Raw genomic sequence first — 24,008 nt, 5'->3', positions numbered from 1 at the left:
AACTTGTGATGAAAGAATAATTTTAAATACAAACTTTATAAGAAAATATCCAACTGTAGACAGAGATAAGCTGTACACTATCCTTAACAACTATGTCATCAAAAAGTGGCATTATACTGACCCAAAAATCAGTTTCTGAAATTAAAATGTTTTGTATTCTTTATTCCCCTGATACAAGAGGGAAGTGTTACCATACTCTGGTACTCAGTAAAAGCACTAGAGTTTTAAAGAAAAACTATTTTTAGCCGTCCAGCACCACACACACCTCAGCCGGAGGTAAAATAACAGGTGCTTTGTTCACATGTTCACAAGTGCACATGTTGCTGAAAGTGTTGTGTGCATGGGTGTACGCAAGTTGTTTTCCAGGTTTCTGCAAAGAATTGTGAAAGACTCATCATGTGACGCACCGGGCCGTCTTCAGCCACGACTTCTCCAAAAGCTCAACTGCCGCGCGTAGGGGGACGTGACCCGAACACAAAACCGCAACAACGAAAACCTCATGAGGGGTTGGGAAAGGAGTGGCAATTATGTGGCAACTGGGGAGGTAAGGTAACCGCTGCAGGCTGATCTCCACTTTGTCCACCAGGAGAGGAAAAAAAAAAAGGTGAGAAACTGGACGAATACAAAAAACGATCATGAATGGTGTTCTGGCATCCTCAAAAGGTGCTCCATCGCCAGTGGTGTTTCAGCAGTGTAGGCGGTCACAGTAAGGGGCTTTGTGTCAGTCTCCAGCTCTGTTAATCTGGGCTTTCTGAGGAAGTGATGTGGGGTTAAACTGGTTTATTTTTTTGTTCCTTTCTCCCCCCTCTGTAATAGTAGTGCAGGAAAAATGCAAAGTTTCTTCTCTTTTGAGCTTCCCACAATTTACTTCTATAACTTACAGAATCATACATTTAGTTCTGGCACCTTTACATTCATGTAAAAATCTGACTGGAAAGCATGTTCAGTTTAAATCCTCAACTGTCCTTTGATGTCTATCTGGAAAGACAACACGTCAGAGATCAGGGGAATTGCCCATCACGGAGAGGAGATGACATTTGACTGACAGCTGTGACACCTAAAACAATACATAATGGAAAACAACGTGAATATGGTCAAAGAAAAGAAGAATTTTGAACAAATTTTTTTTTTTTATACTTCTTTTTACAAAGATACTGCTCTAAATGACTTCACTCTGTATCTCATTCTCTGCTGGCCTTCTCTGTTCTGTGTGTTCTCTGATTTAGAGTATACCCTTAGCATCAGCACTCCTTATAATTTTACATGCAGGTCTTTCCTGAAAAAGAAATCCTGATCAGTGATGCAACCTGTTTAAACCAGGTGGGGAGAGAGTAGCAGGAAAAAGAGCATAAGGAGAAAGAGATGAAGGATGAGGAGGAGAATAAGAAGAAAGAATGCTTTAAGGGACACGAGCTACAGCGGAGGACAACCTGAGAGGTTGCACCAAAGTCCAGTAAAAAGATAAATAAGGATAACTTTGAACTGTGAAAAAGGAAAGCTGCTTTAGTTAAAATAGGGAGATGGAAGAGAAAAGAAAAGGTCCCTTTTAATGACTATTTGAAAAAACAATGCTGTGTGCTAACAATACCTGCACACGCACACACTGAGAGGGCGAGAATTACTTTTATTTCTTCTCCACATGACTGATAGTGCTGCACATTTTCAACACCGTAAAATAAAACAATCAATTTCAATGCACAAACTCAAGTTCAACCAGTGTGTTTGTGAATCTTGCAGGTAAAAATAAAAATGTTTTTCCATTTGATTTCCACTCATAATTGGCTTTCTGTAAACCGAATAAAAATCAAATGACAAACATCAATCAACGCTATTGTTCAGCTCTGCCGATAAATGCTCTGATAATGGCTCCATCGTATGATGTAAATGAGTTCATTTCCTGGAAATGACTGACTGCTATTAACATTCTTGATCTATTTTAAAACCTCACTTTGTCAATAAAGAAATACAGAGAGGACAAGATGAGTGGGTTGGTAAAAATCAATTGTTTTGAATAAATAACACCCACTTAATCAGCCCCATGAATTAATCAAAAGCTGACCTCGTGCTTTCAGTAATGCTTCCGGTTTGATCCCTTCACAACCCATTTAACACCACAGCAGAAGGAAAACTCTTCAGCATGCTATAAGCTATAGGTCATACAGATATTGTTCTGCTTTTGGTTGTGGAGTCAAAACCCAAATTATGCAGAGAAAAAGAGGCAACAGCTTTGAGTGGGGGTTAATGATTCAAATGACATTTAACTAGCACTGCTCTATACCTTAGAGCATTTCAGCATTGTAAATAACAAGGACATTTAAAAAAAGCTATATTTAATATTTAAAAGAAACACTACAGTGTCTCTAGGGTATCTGTTCAGCTCAGATATATTTCAAAATAAAATAACTGAAGTCACAAGACAACTGCATTTACATAGAACTTTCATCACATATAACCTTGGATGTTTGATTGTGCTGAAAGGAAACTCCTGCATCCCTCTGTACCAGATTTTCCTTAATGAAATAAAGTAGCTGATCATGCCCAAGTTGGCTGCTGGGAAAAATTTGGATGCATAAATGTTGAACACTAGCATATATTTAATTTAAGGGTGTTCATGGCAGAATTTGCCACGGCAATTAATCCGATCTTAATTTCAATCTGTTTATGGGTGTCAACAATTAGGAAAACAAGATAATCCGGTTTAAAAACAATGAATTATTTGCAACAATTTTCACTACAAATCCCTCACTTGTCTTGCATTATAATTGAAGTGTAGCCCCATTTAAACTGCATCTGAAATTTTAGCTCAAAGTCACTCAATGCTTAGCTCAACAGAACGAGATTTTATCTACAGGGAGTACACACTAAAAAGTGTAAAGCCCTTGGAAAGAAAGCGACTGGACTTCTTTAAGTTTCGGCTTCTTCAGTTCTAAAGTTTCCTTAGGTGACTATGTGGACGAATCATTAACAGTGTCCTGCAGCCGTCTCTGTCTCTATTAGCTGAGGGTCTCTTAAATGATCCACTAAGGGGTTGTTGGTTGGTGGCTTTGGCTCTCTGATGCTACTCCTTTGGCTCCCCGGAGGCAAGCAGGGGCCGGAGATAGTCCCTGTTAAGATGGGTTTAATGATCAGTAACCTTATCTAGTCTGTGCTTAACTCCCAAAGAGATGACCCTGTGCCCCTCCACATGCTTTTATTCAATTTACTGTTTTTATGTTAGAAAAGAGAGAGCGGGAAAAAGGATGTAAACACACACAAAACTGTGCACAATTTGATTGAGAAAAATATGATATTTAGGAGCCATTCTGGAGCATTGGTAACATTCCTCAATAATCAAATATTATTTAAATGTCACTTTTCTAACAATCTTTCCCTCCTTTTTTTAGTTTGCCCTCATTAGCATGACTTGTGTCGTGTTCCCCTGTGTCTCCTTCTTTCTGCTAGTTGGATCTTGCATTAGCGTGTTTGCCTAATGCCTTTTCCTCATCTAAAGTGTGCACCTTTCTTGAATGCAGACTTGTATTTTTGGATTTTCTTTTCTCTCTCGCAAAGAGTCCTTTACACAATAGACAGATTGTCACATGCTTGCCCCTCACTCTGCTTCGAACCCAAGCAATAGCCTCAATCTGTCCTCGGCTCCGTCGCCATACTCTCACCCTCCTGCTGCTGAGGTGAAAGTCAGCACCATTGTTAGACAGCCCTCGGGAGCACATTTTAGGAGGACCATTAAACGTGATTTATAGTCTGCGTTGAATCCCTTTAGGTAGTGTTTGACATCGTTGTTTGCTGTTATACTGCACGTCTGCACTGCGCCATCACGAGTCAGACTGAGCTGATCATGCGGGTCTTGGAGCAGATAAATAGTGAACAACGATCACTTCTTCTGAAACACAGGAAAGAGAAGCCTGAGACCGGCTATAAAAAAGACATAAAAATGTCTACAATGCAAGAACACTTGGATTAGCACTGAAAACAAGCTTTGCTTTTCTTTCATGGACGCATTATCCTTGTGCTGATCAACATTAGCAGTACATTAGTTTGTGTTTGCACTGCACAGACCTTTCACAGTAGTTGCAGCATGCATTTAGTTACTATCAGGTTTTACCATTTCTCAAATATTCTGAATCGCAAAATATATATAAACATTTCTTTTAACAGATTAGACTTGACCTATTTGATCTATACATTTGATCTTTTCCATGCTTTATTGTAAATACAATATGTCCAAAAGTTGATTCTGTTCATCTGGACATAGCATTTTGTGGGAGAAACGTTTCGTCACTCATCCAAGTGACTTCTTCAGTCTCAGCTGACTGCAGGTTTCCCCAATCTTATAAACAGTACATTTGAATAATAACTGAAACCAGCCCACTGAAGGAACAATGGGCTTGGAGGTCAGTTCCTTAATCTTAATTATGCAAATTCTCATGACCATTGATCAACAACCACTGACCAAAACCCACTGATCAAAGACCACTGATCAATGGCCATGAGTACCATTCACAGAGAGTTGGGGAATGGCTGCAATCACAGCATTGTAAGATGGTGAAAGATGTACCCTTAGGCCCCCTCCTCGATTCAGAGATGATCTTTCCCTTTTCACGTAAATGGCCTCCTTGACTCCGCGCTCAAACCAGCGTTCCTCCTGGCCCTTAACAGCGTACACTATGTTACTCTGTTTGTGTCGCGGGACCCGATCCTTGGGGTGGACCAGTTTTTGGCGCAGCGTGTTTTGGGGTTTAAAAGCCACAGAGACCCGGTGTTTAGAAAAAATGCGTCTCAACTGCTCCGATACTCCTGACACATATGGGATCACTACAGGTTTTCGCTTGGGCAGCGGTTGTCCTTCTCTCCTGGGTCGACTGGAGCACTTAGATGAGTAACGAAATGTTTCTTCCACAAATCGCTACGTCCAGATGAACAGAATCAACTTTTGGAGATTTACTTTCCTGGATGATTGAGAATGCACCAAGACGTATATACAATATGGTTTTATGAGATTTGCATTCTGTTTCACATGTTATGCAGCATCCCAACTTTTTTGGACTACACCATGTACAAAATTCTCTGCTGCTTATGCCTGGTGAGGGGTAAATAATGGCAGAATCCACAAACCAGAGAGAGTAGTTTCTAATCTCATTTAGCAATACTGTGGATTTTGGTCAGTAGACGGTAAACGTGTGAAACCTTAACTGCACTGACTACAGAAATATTTAATCAGTCTTATGAATTGGCTTCTGATTAAACTTCACACAGAGCAGCTCTCTGCCAGTTTGATTGTTTCCTGTTTCATGCTGAGAAAAAGTTCATTACTTCACCTTTGTCACAGCATCAAATGTAAATTTTATATAATATCAATATTTACATTTTTTTGTATTGTGAAGAAAAACAGATTTTGTCTGCTTGTGAAAATAATGAGATATTTGAATGATTTGATTTTATGTAGGTTATTAAAATGTGATGTTTGATCAATTTTGACAGTGCTACCCACCAAGCCAATTCCCCTCTGTGATTTTTTTACTTGCTTTGCTTTTTAAATGCTGACTAATTACAATCAAGTTGTAGCTGCAAACCATGACTTGTATTTTAAGTTTGTATTCTTTCACAAATCCTGCCTTTGTTGAGCTGATCTTTAATACTTTAAAAAAAAAACATGTTTGGAAATGAAAAGGAATATAAAAAATAATCAAGTCAATGATGCTGGAACAACAAATTAGAAGACAGAACGAGGGCCCACGGCTCTGCTTCACCCTGACCCTCCCCTGTCAGTTGCTGCCTGTGGAGCTTCGAAGGTTAAAGTGTGTGTGTGAGTGTGTGTGTGTGTGTGTGTGGGAGAGAGCAGGAGTGTGAGGATGTAGGATCAAAAATAATTAGAGTACAAATAATTAGATGCAAGCGCTCTTGTTGAAGAGTGCACAGCTTGCACAGACAAAAACGAGGATAGAGGGATGCTCGAGGCTCAATGCAACCCACCCTCTGGTCATTTTGGCTAGAAGCAAAGTGGTGGTGGTGGGGGCCCACGGTTTACATTGGAGAGGCTGGGAATGGAGGGAAAAAAATAAGTTAAGCCATATAAATAAAAATCTGATAAATCTGGCCTTAAATAAGGAAGGTAACATTCTGCAAAACATGATTTATTGATTAATTTCTAATCACTAATTAGCATGTTTTGTAAAAACAATGCAGAGATTTACACATTGTAGCACACTGCTGTAAAACCACAGAGAATTTTGCAATAAGAGAAATCTTTTGTACATTTTACTGCAAAATATTGTTTTTGGGTTTTTTCTCTTTCCCCAAACACTGAAAAGTCTCATTTTAGAATTGTTATAATAATTATTTTCATTTTGCTGGGTTTAGACTGATTGTTGCAGATGTTTATACAGGCAGTATAAGTAAGATGGATCCAGCTGCTTGCTCTTAAAAGCGAAGCTAACGGGAAAGCGCTTTAAAATCTGCCATTTTGTAAAGGCCAGCAGGGGGAGACTCCTCTGGTTGCAGAAAGATTTCTTTTTAAATAAAAGTCTAGGAAAAATGTATTATTACATGAGAAAGAATAGAGCTGATAGAGCAACTAGGGAAGTAAGTAATTTGAGACAGAGTGAAATTCCATAGCAAATAGTCATGTCTAACCAGGGGTCACCTTTAGAGTGCTTGTTAAAACGCTACAAGCAGAATGCCTGCAACTATAAAATGCAGGGAATGCAGGGCAACTGCAACAACGCTGAAATCTTGCTCATTACAGTTCAAGATATACAAGTAACTGAATTCGGGGTACATGCAGGACGACACACAGACCCAGATTTTACAGTAACAAAGTGTCTATGGCGATAACAGCTGAAACTATTATATTTTACATAGCACTGAGCACTTATATATTTAAAACAGGTAGAGTTTAAACTAACATGAAAAACAAACAGGTAAATCTAGCTGGTGTTACTTTGTTTTACCCAACAGGAACATTTCATACATAAAACTGTCTAAAATAATTTATATTTGGGAATTTATTTATTTTTTTAATACAGGGTGTGTCTTTAGTTTTTTTGTGTGTTCATTTTAACACAATCCTGGTTTAAAAAATACTTAAAATATTTGATTAGTGTGCATTAAAGCTTTTAGTAACAGTACATCCGTTCATAATTAGGGTAAACAATTCTAGGAAACTGTCTAATTTAGTTTTTTCTGACAACTACTTCAGTTAAAAAATTTAAATGTTAACACAAGCAAATGAAATACTAAATAAATAAATAAAGCTATTGCTGAATATAACAAAACTAAAGTAAACTAGACGTACCAAAACTTGAGTAAGTCATCTGTCCTTGACACTGATTGAAATGGCAGAGATTGTGGCTGAGGAGGAGAAATTGCTCAGTGAAGCTTTCATTTTTCAGTGCACACAAAGCTACACAACAGAGCAGATACCAGTTAGCTCACTAGGCTTGGGTAACCTGAGACAACCTATTAGATCAATGCTAACCACACATCCAACACGCAGACCACAGTCAGTTTGGAGCTGGTGAGATGGGTCAGTGCTTGTGTGGGAAACAAAAGTCAAGTGAAGCGATAATGGCAGGTTCAGTCACGAATGCGGCATCACTCCACACTGATCAGCGTGGATATTTAGAAGCAAGCTGCCCCTGCATATAAACAGCGTGGACAGAGGACGGTCGGGAGCAAAAGGTAGCTCATTTAAAGAAAAACTCAAAGCCTTTAAAGGAAAATATTCATGGTTGAAAAATAAACGTTGACACCACCCATGTTGTGCAACCTAACCAACATGCATAAACGTGCTGTGCAGTTCGAGGTCAGAGGCTAGCGCTAAATGAGAGGGGATGAGTAAAAGCAGCTTCAAATGGGTGACAAGCAAGAGGTCAAGGTACGATCAAAGGATGAGACACTAAAACGGTGCCCAAGAGGACTCCGTGGCCTTTAAAGGGGGAGAAAACTGCCAACATCCATCTGTGTGCATTTCACTCCCCTTCATCTCAGCGCTCAGCGTCCTTCCCACTCCTTTCGTTTTGACTATGACGGGCTGCCCCCTTTAAAAGAACGAAATAAATAAAGTAGCATTCCTCCCCCCTCCCTGAGGGTGGGCAGCCCATGCAGGAAGGTAAACATGTCCACTGTGGTGAGCTCAGACCACGCGGATGCATTGCTGCAGGTAACAGTCGTCCTCCACAGCTCTGTGCCCACCAGCAACATCTCAGCATCCACTAGCAGTGCACACTAGCCTTTGTCTGAACAGATTTCCACTTCACTGCCAAACCGTCTCTCCTCAAGCAAGGACATCCACGGATTTGACGGGGAGGTTGATTCAAATCAGGGTCAACAGTCTTACCTCTACTTACAGCACCTGGCTGATGGCGTGTATTCTGTCTGGAAAGCGTCACCTTTTTGACTTCTGAAGTGCCGACTTTTTTTGTAAAGGCTTTCTATTAGACAGGTTGGAATTCATCTTGAAGGCTTAGTGGGTGTTCAGATGAAAACGGCCCTGCGATAAAATAATGCAAGGGGCAGTGCTGATGAGAAAAGGTTGCTTCAGGTAACGCTGAGACACTGGAGTACAATATCTAGTGAGAAACTGCAGTTTTAGTGGCACATCCACGGCTCTGAACAATAATGAGAGAGCAAAACGCTCCAACGTGGACATTATTACTACAGTATGAGATTTCTGCGGCAATCACCACACCTGAGAACCATCGTACCAGAAGCTCAAATCAAACAGAGATCTCTAAGTCAATTACAGGTGATCCTGCATAACACATTAAGTTAATTTTGTCGAGTTTGGTCATGCTATACAAAAAGGTGGATTGTCCAGGATTATTGGCTAACGACTTGTGATTAATATGCTGATAACCAATCAGGCTTGTCATATCCAGATCAGCTCGAAGCTTCACTGGACTTGACCAGCTACTGGGTGACAACATGGAAGCTACATAAATCCTTTATACTGTCTGTGTCCTCTTCGTGTTTTTAAAGCGAAATCTTAAAGAATTCAGAAGAGCAACACAATCATGGCAACTACTCATTCAAATTTGTCATGAAAATCCAAAAGATGCAACATTTAGGCCCGCTCCTGAAAGCCTAAACATCGCTCCTCTGTCTGCGTTTCTAAACAAGATGCCAAATTTTTTTAAACCCTCAGACTGTGACTGATTGCAGGCTGGTTGCCCGCACACCAGGTGAACTGTGTGATTCAAAAGGATCCAGACTAGATTTATCAACTGGTCAGCAAAATTACTTGCAATCTCCCTATGGATATTATAAAACCAAAATGCAATCACCAAGCAACCAAATTTTTCCTAGTTATTTTTACATTAGGGTGAATGAACCATTAGCAAATAAGCTAATGTAAGTTAGTACTAGCAATAAGAAAGCCTGCTTTACCTAAAGAAGCCATCTTGCCCAGCAGATAGAAAATACGGTCTTTGATACATGGAAGTATTGAGTGTCTAAGCCAGGGGTGGGCAATCTCAGTCCACGAGGGCCGGTGTCCCTGCAGGTTTTAGATCTCACCTTGGATCAACACACCTGAATCACATGATTAGTTCGTTACCAGGCCTATGGAGAACTTCAGGACAAGTTGAGGAGCTAATTTAGCCATTTAAATCAGCTGTGTTAGTTCGAGGACACATCTAAAACCTGCAGGGACACCAGCACTCATGGACTGAGATTGCCCACCCCTGGTCTAAGGCTCAGCTAATTCACCCCAACTCCAAGAACTGATATGGTGACCTAGGCATTTCTGAATCAGCTAACGAGATACATACAGTGTAGATAAGCTACAGTTAGCAGACTAACAGCTGAAAAACATATACAGAAGTACAACGTATCAAATTATTACAGAAGTCAGTGAAATCCGTAACACTAAATTATATCTTGGTTCAAACATTACTGATTTTAACAATCAGTGAATCATGTAATGGCACAAAGCAATAGGTGTAAAATATTAGTAACAGCTAACTTAGGGGAGGTCAGCCAGCTCACTGTAATGAAACATGTATCGAGTACTGGTAGCTTTGCCATGTCCAAGTCTGCTTTGGTGTCACGATAACGACACTCAGACACACAATATACCCTGGACTCTCAGATGCTGTAGACGAGCTGGAAGTCTGGAAGCTTCACACAAACATGAAAGAAACGCTGACTTCCGCAGAGTTAATTATCACGTTTTTTTCTCTTGAAGTTATTCAGAGCATCTGCACATGTAAACAAATGAATCCATTAAATCACACACAATATAAACCGTTTACTCCAAAATATTCAATCATGGACAAAAATGCATGCATGCAATCACAGTCAGCGACCCACAAGCCAAGGATAGCTGGAAATGTTGTGTTGTTGTACTATATTTACACACAGAATTATGTAAACAAAGAGTTATCCAGTGAAAAAAGAGCATGGGTGAAGTTCAGTTTAACTAATTTGAGATTCCAATGCTTCTTCTTGTGAGGAATACATAGGCCATGTCTGTCTCCTCTGTAAAAGCACAAAATTACATCAAGTGCATCAACGTGCATTGCACAAAAAGCAATCAACTTGAACTAATCGCACAACAACTGCCAAACTGAAAATTCAGGTCATCTATTTGGCGTACAGTACACTGATGTTCTTAGAGTCCAGCCTATACGCTGCATAATCCCGTTCCTCTTTTTTAATGCGTAGGTGGACAAGGTGTGGGCTGATGTTCATTACTTTCCTCTCTGCGAGTCGATACTCTTCCTTAGTCTTCAAGTGCTCCCTCGGTGATGCTATGTATACCCTAGCTGCCAAATACAGCATTATACCAAGTGTGTGTGTGTCTGTCTGTGTGTGTGTGAGCTCTCACATGTAGAGAAGAGAAAATGATAAGAGGGTGACAGAAATACTCATCTACATCCAAGATTTGGTCCATAATAATATATGTAAATATGAAAGAGAGTTCTTCTTTGACAATATTGTTTCTCTGCTACAGAGCTACCACCACCCACTGGTGAAAGGTGTCAGTGTGTGTCCAGCTTCTGTAAATGACAGGAAGCATGTTGTTAAAAACAAATGTCACCAACAGTGCTCTCTCAAGGGCTGAATCTAGAAGCTTTCCTGCCTCAAGACATGCGGGGACCAAAAAAATAAAATAAAATCCACCATCACTGGTAATGTGAAATATGACTTTGGATGAGACCAGTCTCAGGGCTTCAGGTCTGACAGACATGGGGGGGGGATGACAAAGGATGATGATGGTTGCTGTTTCCCTTATGTTTACAGTCATTTCGCCACGCAAACAGAGGCCGGGCTGAAAAAGGCCAGAGAGCCTCAGCCTCCTCAGCCGGCAGGCGGTTCAAAATCAGGGGACAGAGTGAAAAGAGAACTAAGATGAGGGAGAGTGAGAGAGGGGTAAAGGCAATCAGAGAGAGAGAGAGTGAGAGAGAGCGAGAGAGAGCTAAGCTGCCTGCAGACACCACGCGGCTCAGAGCAGATCGACAGTGACGGCTGGCTGATTAGTCAACTCGCAGCCCCCAAGACTGAAGTCTGCGTGCACGCACACACATGCAGAGCTGCACTGGAGTTCATTTAAATAAATCCAGCTTTTATCAGTACTCAAAACACATGTGCACACACCTAAACAAATGGATACTCATGACACCTGAAGGAGGCTCATGCAGTAACCTTGAGTCTGTGTATGCAGGGCTTGAATTTCAGTGCAAGATTGTGGGTATTTCATATTTTACGACTGATTCCTGCACACATAAAATTCTCTAGCCTAACATATAAACATAATTATGATCACTGCCCAGAAGTGCTGCAGAGGTAGACCGATATCCGTCCTGGACAACACCTTGTGCACTGCCTACAAAGCCTGTAAGGTCCATCTGCTGTTTCTAGGCATCTTGCTACCATCCGCAAAAATCTCAAATTTAAGAAGCTGAGACATACTCTGGATGCCATCAACTTTGAGCTGTGGAGTAATTTCTGACACAAATATGTTGTTTAATTCACCTGCTAAACAATTCTTAAGACCACCTTCTTTAATCGGTGTGTTATCATCAAAATTAGAAATGACAGTCCTTATGAAATTGATGTTATTAACCTTCACCCTCAGCGTTATCAGGTAAAAGGTGAGGCAACAGTCTAAAAACACATTTCAGTCACTCACAGCAATAAAAGGAGCTCAATTGTAAAGTATAAGGTGCATGAATAGCAAGACCATGAAAAGAACAGAGGAGACAATGGAGACAAGAGTGAAAAAAGTCATTAAACAATATCCTTCAGAATTAATTACCTTAAGGAGATAGATGGGGATGTTGCTGAAGTCCACGGGGAGTTTAAGAAGGAAACGAGCAGAAAACTCTCCTGTCTGGGGGGTGAAAAAAAGGTAAATTGTATTTCATGGAGTAGATATTTTATAATGTTCGCTTTTTTATATCAGTACTGAATGGACTAATACTGACTTTTAGTACTCTTGCTATGGTTTAACAGATGTGACGTGACTTAAATACAACAAAAAATAAAGTTTTCAGATTAATACAGTCCTGAAAAACTAAGTACACACTTACTGATTCTATAGGAATTAGAGGGTAAGAAGCAGTCAGGTACTGATATGAACTAGATGAACTGATTAAATGAAAGTAAGCATCTGTACAAAAGCAGAGGTTTTATGAGCTTGCTGGTCTTGAGCATTCAGATGTGTGTTAAAGAAAAGCCACAGTTTTCCTAAGAGCAGACCTCCCAGCAAATTCACCTCAAGGTCTGACTGTAAAATACTCAGGAAAATTGCAAAAGATCCAAGAACTCCAACTCTAGAGACCTCAGTCAGTGAGTTAAATGCTAAAAACAAAAAACAATGAACAAGAATGGCCATTTGCCACATTTGGTGAAAATCTGACACGGCATGTCAGCAAAAACATCTCATATCAACTCTCAAGCACAGTGCAGAGAGGTGAGAGAGCAGAGGTGTTGATTTGGGATTATTTTGCAGCCCCTGGACCTGTTAATGAATCGACCACATACTGCTTTGTATACTTAAGTATTCTAGAGTCAAATGTAAGCGGCCCTTAGCCGTTTTGTGAAAGCTAAAGCTTTTAAAGCAACCCAGTCAAAGACGAGACCGCAACTTGACTAAAGGGCTGTGATGGGAAAGTTTCTCTGTAACAATGCGAAAGACTAGACAAGTCATACAGGAAAAAATCACTTCAGGATATTGCTGCCAATAGTAGTTTAACAAGTTGCTAAATTATGGGGGCTATGCAGTTTTTCCTGGGACTGTAGACCTCTAAGTTGGGAGGTTTTTTTTCTTCCTCATTTGCTCTAATTTGTACATTTTTCCCCCATTACACGGCCACACAGATGATAAAATTCAGTCCATATTTTCTCTTTTTCCATTTCTTGGAATAAGACATGTTCCCCACACAAAATTAAACTAATGATGTTTGCATCTGTAACCATGTTTTAAAAAATAAACTTTTTAAAACACGGGACTCTGACGCACTCTTCTTTAAAGTTCCAAACGAATTAAAATATCTTACCTGAATTATCTGATGTGTCGCTGTGACATAGTGACCGCAACAATACAACACTTGATTGGCTTATTTCTTTCACTGGCTTCATCACACTACATTTTATTTAAAATAATATCAACACTGTATTTGAAGTGTTATATGTTATATGCAAATTTATGCAGTATGATGTTCCAAGGCCAAACACTGAATCTAAATGTACAACCTGTGGTTTAAGCAGATAACTGGTTTGGTTATTTCCACTGTACTTTCAGATAATTACCTGAAAATCTGTAATAGCACAAAAAGCACACAGTTCTGACCTTTTTTTTTTTTTTTTTTTTTTTTTTTTACGTGTTTTCAGGTTGTGTTTGCCTGTAATTGTGACCAAGATGATGGTAACAAAAATTGCAAACATTTCTGTCTTCCGGTCTTGTGTTTACTCATTGACCAACATATTTTAGTTACGTGAGAATATGATCTTTAATTTCTTGTAATATCCTCATTTGTATTTGCTCTTTGCTGAAGGGCCATCAGTTCCACTAATGCCGTGTGCACTTAAGCGGCTTTTGATTATTCAGTATTGTTAAATGAAATCTTGTGTAAGTGTACCGCTGGGAGCGGTCTGTTGGCTGCTGAGGTCATGTGACGTCAAATGAACAAAAGATAGGCCCTGGAATGCAGAACTCTTAAATACAGGAAATGTCGAAATATCTTGTTTGTTTCACTTGACATTTGCATTAGCTATTTGGTTATTTCGTGTTTGATTGTGTAAGTTAAAACAACTATTAAACTAACTATAATTTGTTAGCATTTGCTTCCCTTGTGTGTCAAAGTCAGTCTAGTCAGGCACTGTAAAAGTTCCCCTCTGTTTCTTGTCTGTTGGGTCTGTTTTGATCAGCCTGGTCTGAGTTTATTTTGCTAGTGTTATGTTACGATGGCATTTTAACTTGAGTGTAGTTCTGTTTATTTGACCTTCCTCAGATCCCAGAGCAATTATCTGACTTTTTCTACGTTTCTTTATAACGAGTTTGAGTTAAATAAAATATATTTGCTTTAAGACCTAATTGTACTTGTCGTGCCTAGCCAGCTCAGTCCCTCAGAGTGACGGGCAGAATAACGACTACCCTCTCCACTTGCACTCCAAGGTGGAGTCTGAGCCTGTCCATCTAACAAGAGATTTGCTGGACAGGCAGCTTCATATATTGTTTACTTATTTACTTGCAATTAAAATACTTGCTGAGGAGTGCCTAAAAAAAGGTATAATTTTATAATCCTTTTAAGCATGGGTGTTCCTGCTTTCACACGCACTAACATGTGTACACAAATGCACACTGCCAAAAATATAGTTTAATTCTGTGGGAGGAATGAGTTCACAGAGATATAAGAAAAAGGAGTTAGAATATTGCACCATTTAAGATTCACAACGGTTTAGTTTCTCAGTGCAAGAGTATAATGGCCAAGATGGGCAGCAGTTTAATCAAATACACATAATTTTGTGCATAAGACACAAAATAAGTTTAAATCAATACACAAGATCAAAACATCCAGATTTTAAACTTCAAAATTAAGAATGTGCTAATAAAGTCAGAAAGGGTTAACTGTCACAGCTCTCTTAGGCCAAACAGAAAATTAATACAGACCAACAACTGTGTTGTAAATAAGAATATACCAGTGGAAACCTTTTCTCTGTGTTTCTTTTTAACTGCTACCACGCAACTGTTGTTTTCTTAAGATGCAAAAACTTCACAATCACAAAATCCGTAAACAGGAGCTTACCCAGCTGTTCTTGCGTCCAGCATAAATCTCCATGTTGCGGCCGTAGTTGGGGTCTTCCAGCAGGCTGTCATACTCAAAGAGCAGTCTGGAGCTCTCGCGCAGACGCAGGCACTGGTAGTGATGGTACTGCTGGATGAGCTCCTTCACCAGCTGGAGCAGACATTCAGGATCCCCAGCATCCCAGTGGACCAAGTGCTGAAGCAGACACCAGAGATGGTATGTCAGTAAAGATAACAGACAGCCCATCCATCAACAAGTCCATGTTAACATGTGAAGTCTGTAGTCTAAATACAGTGTTCCCTCGCTATAACGCGGTTCACCTTTCGCGGCCTCGCAGTTTCGCTGATTTTTTTTTGGTGTGCAATTTTTCATGGTTTTTTTTGTTTGTTTTTTTTTTAAACAGCGCATTGTGTTCTGCATCCTGATTGGCTGTAGACCACTGTCAATCAATCTCGTGCCTTGTCTGCTGTACAGTACAGAATGCGTTGTCAGATTTACATAAATCTTTATGTTTTCTCCCTAACAAACACAACACTGTCGACGAAACGTCATCACCTGCAGGTCCCTTTGGTTTCATGCTAAGATACTGGACTTATTTTTCCACAAAGGTTTGAACTTTGAAAGTGTTTAAACAAGAGAGAAAAGTGAGAAAATGTTCATGCCTGTCTGAGAACAGCGTATAAAGTGTGTGGTGAGGGGTTTTACAGCCTTAAAACATCTATAATAATTATAAAAAAATAAAGTTGGCTACTTCGCGGATTTCACCTATCGCGGGTTATTTTTGGAACGTAACTCCCGCGATAAACGAGGGACCACTGTATATGCCATTTTGTTCATACAAATATTTAAAATGTGTTTATTTTGTAATACAAATGATTGAAAATGATTGTTAAAGACATTCATATTTTAGAAAATCTTTCGTAGATAAACGAATCAGTACAAGCATCATGATCACAAATAGGAGCATGTAAAAAACAATTCCTGAATAAAATATAATGGGGTGATAAATGAGCTAAAACAACTTGGTTGCTTGAGACCGTCAAAGCAACTGACCAAATAGCCATGCCTCATCATGTGATGGTGTACAAAGTCCAAATACAATAATAATAATAACTTAGATTTGTATAGCGCCTTTCAAGAAACCCAAATAAAAGTGAGAGTGTAAAGGACGAAAGGATCAAACAAGGGACTTTCATCCATGTTCAACGTGAAACCAAAAGTAAATGTTATTATGTTTAGACAAAAGCATCTTTCATTTTCAGTTACTTAAAGAAAATATCTGTTGTCAAAGACAGTTTGGTTAAGGTGTTTTTGTGCTGCAAAACTCTCGGATCACAAAAACTTTGAAACTGTAGAATGTGGTCTTTTCGTTTGAAAAACTAACTATTTCCCATTACCTTGGGATAACACATAAGAAAACATATAAACTTCTTAGGTAACACAGATGTTTTGCCTCTATACTATGTATACTAAGTAATGCTGTAAGTAATGCCAATTTTGAGTCAGCAAAAACTCTGACAAGGCATAATAATGTCTTTATCCCCATATCCATCATATTTCATCTGCACACTCCTCAAATATATCAGCACAACCTGTTGGAAAATTATAGACTAGAGTATAGGTTATTTTGCAAGGAGCAATCATGGAGCGCATCAGGTAGTGCACTATATCTTCTCTCTCTGAAGGATAACAGGAAGTATTTTGGAGCTCATAGTATTACAAGCATATATAGAAGTGGACATCTAGTTTAATCCCTATTTGGGGTGAAGCATTGCTGTCAGCTAATCTCCAATTTTAGCAACATATTCCAAATTGGTTACAACAGCGTAAAATGTTGTTACCCAACTGAAAATAGTTGCATAGAGAAAGAAAATAATACTATTTCTATCAGTAAAGACAGACCTTAAGAACATGGTAGTGGGGAAAAAATGGTACATCTTGGAAAAAGGTTAGTTGCCTAATTCTGCAGAGCCTACTTCCCATTACAGATTGAGGAGGAAAGGGTTGTGCTAAAGGATGTCCTGTGGCCACATTTAAACTGATATGGAAAAGTACTGAGTCTGAACTGATGTACGTGTCACATTTCTGACCTCTGTTGCCACAATGATTGAAGATTTTGAATAACAAGGCAGTTGGTATTGTCAGGATGCATGCAAGAGCCCAACCGCTTAATTTACTTATATGATTTTACTACAGCGATTTAATATCTGGTGTTTGAATAGATTAGATTTAGTACATGTCTAAATGCTCTGTTGTAAATCTCTCTTTCACCAAACTCAGTTTTAGTCATCACAAGCAGAACTTGACCCTTTGGGACCAATATGCAAATTTACAGGATAGAGCTACAACCATCTGCCACATGTGAGTGAGCAGAACCAACCAAACATGACCAACTGATCTAATTCTACCAAATAAAATAAAATAAATTGCCCTTTTCCCCCCTCACTCAGAAAAAGAACCCAATCACTGATGCGCAAGGAATAAAACAATTAGAATTAATGTGAACAACACCGTGCAAGAAATAAACAGCAGAAAACATGCCAGGTCTAATCAAGACAAATGGATGGCTGCGCTCTTGACAATGAATGTTGTGAGAGCTTTATAACAGAGATGCAAATCAAGACCAAAGCAAAGAAAAAATAAATTACTGATTTAATGAGTCTACCTCATTGTCTGGACTGGAAAAGGCTGTGCGTGTTTAAAGAGATTCAAATGATAATTTAAAATTGCTCTTTGACGAGTGGCCATTTGCCACTTCTAGTTTTTACACAACTGCTGCCTTGTTCACAATCATCCAAGGTGATTAGATACAAGTCATTTTGGAAAAGGTAAGATTAAATCTGCCAGCGGGGAAACTTTTTCTCCCCAAAATATTTAACATGCAGACGATGAGGAGGGGAGGGAAAGGGGTCGAATGAACATTTTGGTTTAAGGATGATGTGATGGCCGTCTCGTGCAGCCCCCTGGTCCTGAAAAGTGAAAGTGAGTGTCCATTCTGAGACTCATTCTCATTCTGAAGGTGAAATACTGCTGGCAGATTCCAATTGTGGATAAGTCAGAACCAAGTAATGCAACTTGATGACATAACCACACTGGCCCAAGTAAATGTGAAACTTCCCCAACCTAAATGATGAGCAAGCTGGAAAAGGATGACTTTTCAGTGAGCGCTGAGTAGGTGGAAGGATTAATAGGTGCTGGGAATGCCGTAACCGTTAACATGCATTATATTAAGATATCAAAATCAGGATCTATTTGACTTGCATTAGCTTGTCTCCTCAACTGTCTGTCTCCCCACTGGCAGTCCAGTGGAGAAGGCTTTCATTGTTTCACAGCAAACCACAGCCTCTTTTTGTCAAGGGAGGAGGAATGGCAAGGGCAGGCTAAACAGAGACGGTGACCTCATCGTCCTGACCCACCAGTGGTTACCAGCAATGCCGGGATTCCCGAAATAAGGGGGAGATGAAAACAAGGATGGGCATTGTCCAAAAGAGGCAGTCAGTGCCTAGGGGTAGGAGGGAGCTGAAACCGAGGAGAGACTGAGGAAGTGCTGTGTCAGGATTGTGACACAGAATATCAGCGAAGCTCCACTGAGGAGGGCGAGAGGGAGGGAGGAGGGATAGGAGGTGAGTGGGTAGGGAGAGAGGGGAAAAAAAAGAAGGCTAAAGAGCTCAGGCAAGCAGTCCAAGGCCAAAGAAACTGGACTGAGCCAAGGAATTTATACTCCCTGTGATAGGTAATAATAAACATGTGAAGTAAACTCAGTGAGAGAAAAGTATTTTTTAATCAGTCTTAAAATTAGACAGCTGTGATGAACATACCACAGAACTGCTGTTGAGAAAAAGCAAAGCAATAAGACAGGCTATTTCACAGAAACACTCCCTCAGTAATTACAGTTAAGGTGCCCTCAAGCTTAATACTTAACCTCTCCTTCAGTGGAGCTATTCATTGGCCAATGACACAAGGGCTGAGCTTGGGTGGCTCCCAGGTAAAAGAGACTGCTGCTGAACTCTGCCCTGCATAAAACTGCTCTGTGCTCAGGCATTCATTTAGCTGGCTTTGTAAGGAACACTCCAAAGTGAAAGTGATCATGGATACTACAAAGCTGCTACAGTTAATATTAGGAATATATGTCTCAGTTTCTACCTGCCTCACCCTAAACGGTCACGGCACATTGCTGTGCCTCCCTGAACCCAGATCTGGTGGAGGTTTCTTCTTCTTAAAAGGGAGTTTTTCTTTCCCACTGTTGCCAAAGTGCTTGCTCATAATATGATCATATGATTGTTGGGTTTTTCTGTTTTCTTTGTATTATTGTAGGGTCTTTACCTTACAATATAGAGAGCCTACTGGAGCCTGTTGTTGTAATTTCTGTGCAAAATTTGTTGCCCATAAAGCCTAAAAGTGTTCCAACACACGCACTTTCAACATTCTGAGCGAATCACTTTGGGTTTTTGTTTATAGTTGCCCTTTTGCACAAAATCCTTTAATGCCCAGTCAGACTGGCTCAGATGTTTGTGTTCACACCAGCAACTCCGCCTGGCATGTTTGAAAATCATAGAAATATATAAAAGATGAAAATGCTTCAGATTGAGCATTATTGTAGTCGGCATCTCTGTTTTTTGAGCCCAGGTATCACAAGCGAGGCATCGATGTGACTGAGAAACTGAGGGACTCTGCATTCTCAATTCTAAAGCATACACTGCTCCTTTTTTGACTCCAGTGGGGACCATAATTTGCAAAATGAGCACTTGAAACTGGTGATTGAAGCCAATAACCTCATCAGAGAAGTGTTTACCAAAGTCACAAATCAAGGTAGCAGACGACTGTTTTCCCATAGATTTCTAAACAACCAGATTTAGTTTTTCCATCCAGAGGATTCATCCTCTGAAGGCTATTGGAAATTACATTTTCAATAACATCTTCTAACCTTACAAAACACATTGAAAGATGCTAAGATATTCCACTGGTGACCACGCTGCTTTGTTATACATTTCATTGAAGTCGAATGTCAAAAGATCACCAATTTCAGTGGCAAACCTTTCAGTTGATGCTTCATAAAAGCTTTAAGCTGCTGGTGGTGCAAATGAATACTCAGGGAATCTAAACATTCTATTCTTATGTTCTGGGGAAAAGCTGTAGCATATTTTTCAAAATTTTTCACATTCATGGCATTCAAAATCTCAACAAAATATTATTCATGCAATGAGCAGAAATATATTTAACCGAGGTACTATAGTTGAGATAATTTAGACTGAATCAAAGTGTTAAACTAACTTATGGTCTGACCAACAAAGCATCCAGCACTGCTTCTGAACCAGGCTGTTAGGGCGGCTAAAAAAATGTATAGTTAAAAACAATGAGTGCACTTGTCTTTGTCTCATATTGTTCGAATGTTCTGACTTTGAGTTAACAAGGTAGAGCTTGAATGCTGCAGAAAAACATTGGTCAAACATAGACGCAAGCAGAATGAAAAGCACTGAGCCAAAAAGCAATGTTCATGTGTTGCAATGTGTGTGTCTGTGTGTGTAGACATGAGAGTCTGTACAGACTCTTCACTGAATTGATTTTACACGCTCTGCTGAAGGCTGTGTGTGCCAAAAGAAATCTATGTGTATTTTTTTTTTCATGAATAGGATAAGCCCTGCGGAAAATGTACAGATTTGATACATGAAAAAAAAACAGCAAAAAACAAAAGATGCAATAGTCACAATCTAGGCTATTTCAAAGCTAAGATTAAACATCTGATGAGATGAAGTGGGGAAAAAAATCCATCTATATGCCCTCTAGATCAGTCTGTATGGAAGTCACACATCTTTCTTAGGGCTTTAACCACAGGGGGTAGCTATCATGGTCTCAACAATAGTCCCCAGTTCAATCTGGACCTTATAATCCAATTATTTTGTCACAACACAGTGGCTAAACCTGTGTCAAAAGATTAAGCCTAACCTTGGCTGATGATAAAACCAGTCACCCTTAATAAATAAAAATTGATCCCTTCCATTTTTGAAAAGAGCTCATATCTATAAAGAAAGCAATTTATAATCGTATTACCTTAAGATATTAGGATTTGATTCAATATCAATGTTAAAAACTGCAGATTAAAAATATATTGGATTAGCATTAGGATTTAGCATTTTGGAGGTATTCATGTGTCAGCGTGTCCAAGTCAATGCTGAAAATACAGTCAAAATAGCTTAGACATAAATATTATAGAACACTACGCCTTTTAAAAGAAAATACTACTTCTTTCTGCCTATTGATTAATTTACTCAAATTACAGCATTTTAAATTAAACGGGCAGTGTGTGGGTTTACGCATGAAAAAAAATGAAAAGAACAGCTTGTCCTTAAATTAAATCAAAGAGTCCATAAAGAGAACTTGCAATCCACGGGGCCTACTTTTAAAATAGTTCCTCCGCAAACGGAGCTTCTGTTCTCTGAAATCTAACGTCTCAGCAGGAGGACCAGTAACTTTGATCTTTCTGGCAAAGAACGGTAATTTGAGAACGTTTCAAATATAGTATCAAATACATTTATCAGACTTCCAGAGTTAACAAGCGGCACTTACACAAAAAATAAGATAAAAGTTGACCAATGTCCTTTCCTGGAATGTCAACAAGTACTCTAATGTTTCGGTATTGTGGCCTTCATCAGAGGAAGGTTGTAACATCAGCGTGGTTGGACAGTCGTGGCTATGATAAATTCTCACTATAAATCTATTTGTCAGCTTTTTGACAGGCTGCTTTGTTAGCTGTGGAACTTGATGATTTGATTTAGTATCTAAGGAACTGAGGGCTCAGTGAATCGTCTTTTACTTCCAATAACAATCTATCCACAACATTATGGAAACCAACAGGTTTTAAGAGCTGAATGACTGGCCGGGGACCAGGATTACATGATTTCCGGTTTTTGGCTCGAATCAGTGACTGGCCATTCAGTCTCATGTATATCCAATTATTAGCCAGTCTTCTCATGGATCTGCAACATGCGCAGAGCAGCACAGGAAATAGTCACATGCAGACAATGCTTGCTAAATGTTTGTAACAACGAACATAATTATACATTAAAACACCTTCACCTTGCTGAACATAGATATTTTAGGTAAAGGGGGTTGTACTGTAGGGATGGGAATTAATAAGAATTTAGCAATTCCATTATCAATATCACTTATCCATTCGATTCCTTATCTATTCCCTTATCGATTCTCTTTGGCTCATTGTCACCATCATCTCTAAGCAGCACATCAAAGACATTACATTCAAGCAAATAATTACAAGCTGTGTGGTCACATGTTTGTGAATGTTAGAGGTATTTCCTGTCTTTGTAGTGGTCAGTGTTGAGGTCATTATTCAAACAAAGTAAAGTAAAAAAGTTATTACACATTTTACACAGAACACTTTTCTTAAAAGTAACACAGTACGTTTCTTAATTACACCCAGGAGAAACATTCGTTATACTACTCGTTATGTTACTTTCATGTTACTCTCTAAAATGATCTGAAACACACGGTCTCAGATGAAAACCAGCATTTACTCAGCTTTAACATTATTCTGGGTTCTAGGCTAGCTTATTGCATGTTGTCTATGCAGGTGCTTGCAAAGAACTGAAGGTGTGTTAGCATTATAATGCAGTTGTTTTCATCCTGCAGCAGTCTCCACGTTACTATCACACTCTCGTCTTTTTGTGCAATAAAAACAAAAGTAATGTTCATATCCAACCTGTAGTCTGCACCACTATTTTCATCCTCTGACACACGAACTGAAATTAGCTGATCATAGCAAGAGTACAAGAACCGATAAGCGGGATCAACAGGCAGGCAGAGTAACGATTCCAAGGAACTGGACTTCTGGGAACATTCTCAGTTCCCATCCCTAGTGTATTGTAAGTCATTTTCAGTTAATTACCTTTTTCTTGTACCTCCCTCAGCAGGAGAGCTTTTTTTTTTTTTTAAGGGAGAACATTTTGTAACTTAAAGCAGTTTGGGGGAAACTGAAGTTCACTAATTTCTTTTATTATAAAAATAAAATGGATGAAAAGTTGACTTTTGTTTATGTATCGCAAACAAGAAATCTGGAATGTGGAGTAATCAGTTTAAGCAGGTCAAATTTAGAAAAGAATAAAAAATAAATAATCTGAATTGGCTAATAAAATTATGACTGGCACTGCTGACGCTAACTGCTGACGCTAACATCAATTTTCTGCTTTCTGTACAGCCCATAAACTACACTTTAAAACTTCCAAGCTTACAAAAAAAAAAAAAGAGTGTTTTCTCATGTTTTCCTGCTTCTATTGACTGTAGACAGATGACTCTACGGTTACAAAACAGTAAATCAAATGCTTCCCATTCGATCAAGATTAATTTAAGCACACTTTTACTTTAAAGCTCTCATGTTTACTGCTAATTTCCCAATTTTAAAACAAAAACAATAATCTGATAAAATCCTGATCCACACACAGTGCCTGAACTAAAATTAATTCTTTCAGAAATGGGGGCAAAGGAAGCACTGTAGGAATATACCATATTACAAACTAGTGTGTCTTTTAATATTTAAAGCATATAAATTTGTTCTGATAGCCCCCCCAATAAGCTGACCCTGTAAAGGGACAGTTCACCAAATGTTAAAAGGTTCTCCCTGGTGAGAAAAATGGAAATAATTTGGCTGACAAGAAGGAATCTAAAACTATAACTCACATGTGATACTTAGAATCACTATTTTTTTGTAAATGAAGTGGCCCGATTAAATTCAGCGTAGGAAGGCTCATT

The 24,008-nt window shown here is 39.1% G+C and overlaps 1 protein-coding gene across 1 annotated transcript in view; it reads right to left on the bottom strand.

Moving 5' to 3' along the window:
* babam2 (BRISC and BRCA1 A complex member 2) overlaps positions 1–24,008 on the bottom strand; it is a 112,565-nt gene that overhangs the window by 62,590 nt on the left and 25,967 nt on the right. The window contains exons 5-6 of the mRNA XM_085142871.1: positions 15,249–15,443; positions 12,257–12,331 (exon numbers count right to left, since the gene is read on the bottom strand). Of these exons, the coding sequence (XP_084998997.1) occupies positions 12,257–12,331; positions 15,249–15,443 (270 nt within the window). The remainder of the gene's footprint in view (positions 1–12,256; positions 12,332–15,248; positions 15,444–24,008) is intronic.

This window comes from Neolamprologus multifasciatus, chromosome 19, assembly GCF_963576455.1.
Source record: "Neolamprologus multifasciatus chromosome 19, fNeoMul1.2, whole genome shotgun sequence".
NCBI lineage: Eukaryota > Metazoa > Chordata > Actinopteri > Cichliformes > Cichlidae > Neolamprologus > Neolamprologus multifasciatus.
Note: the sequence above shows the minus strand (reverse complement) of the source record. Positions and strands in the feature narration are given on the sequence as shown.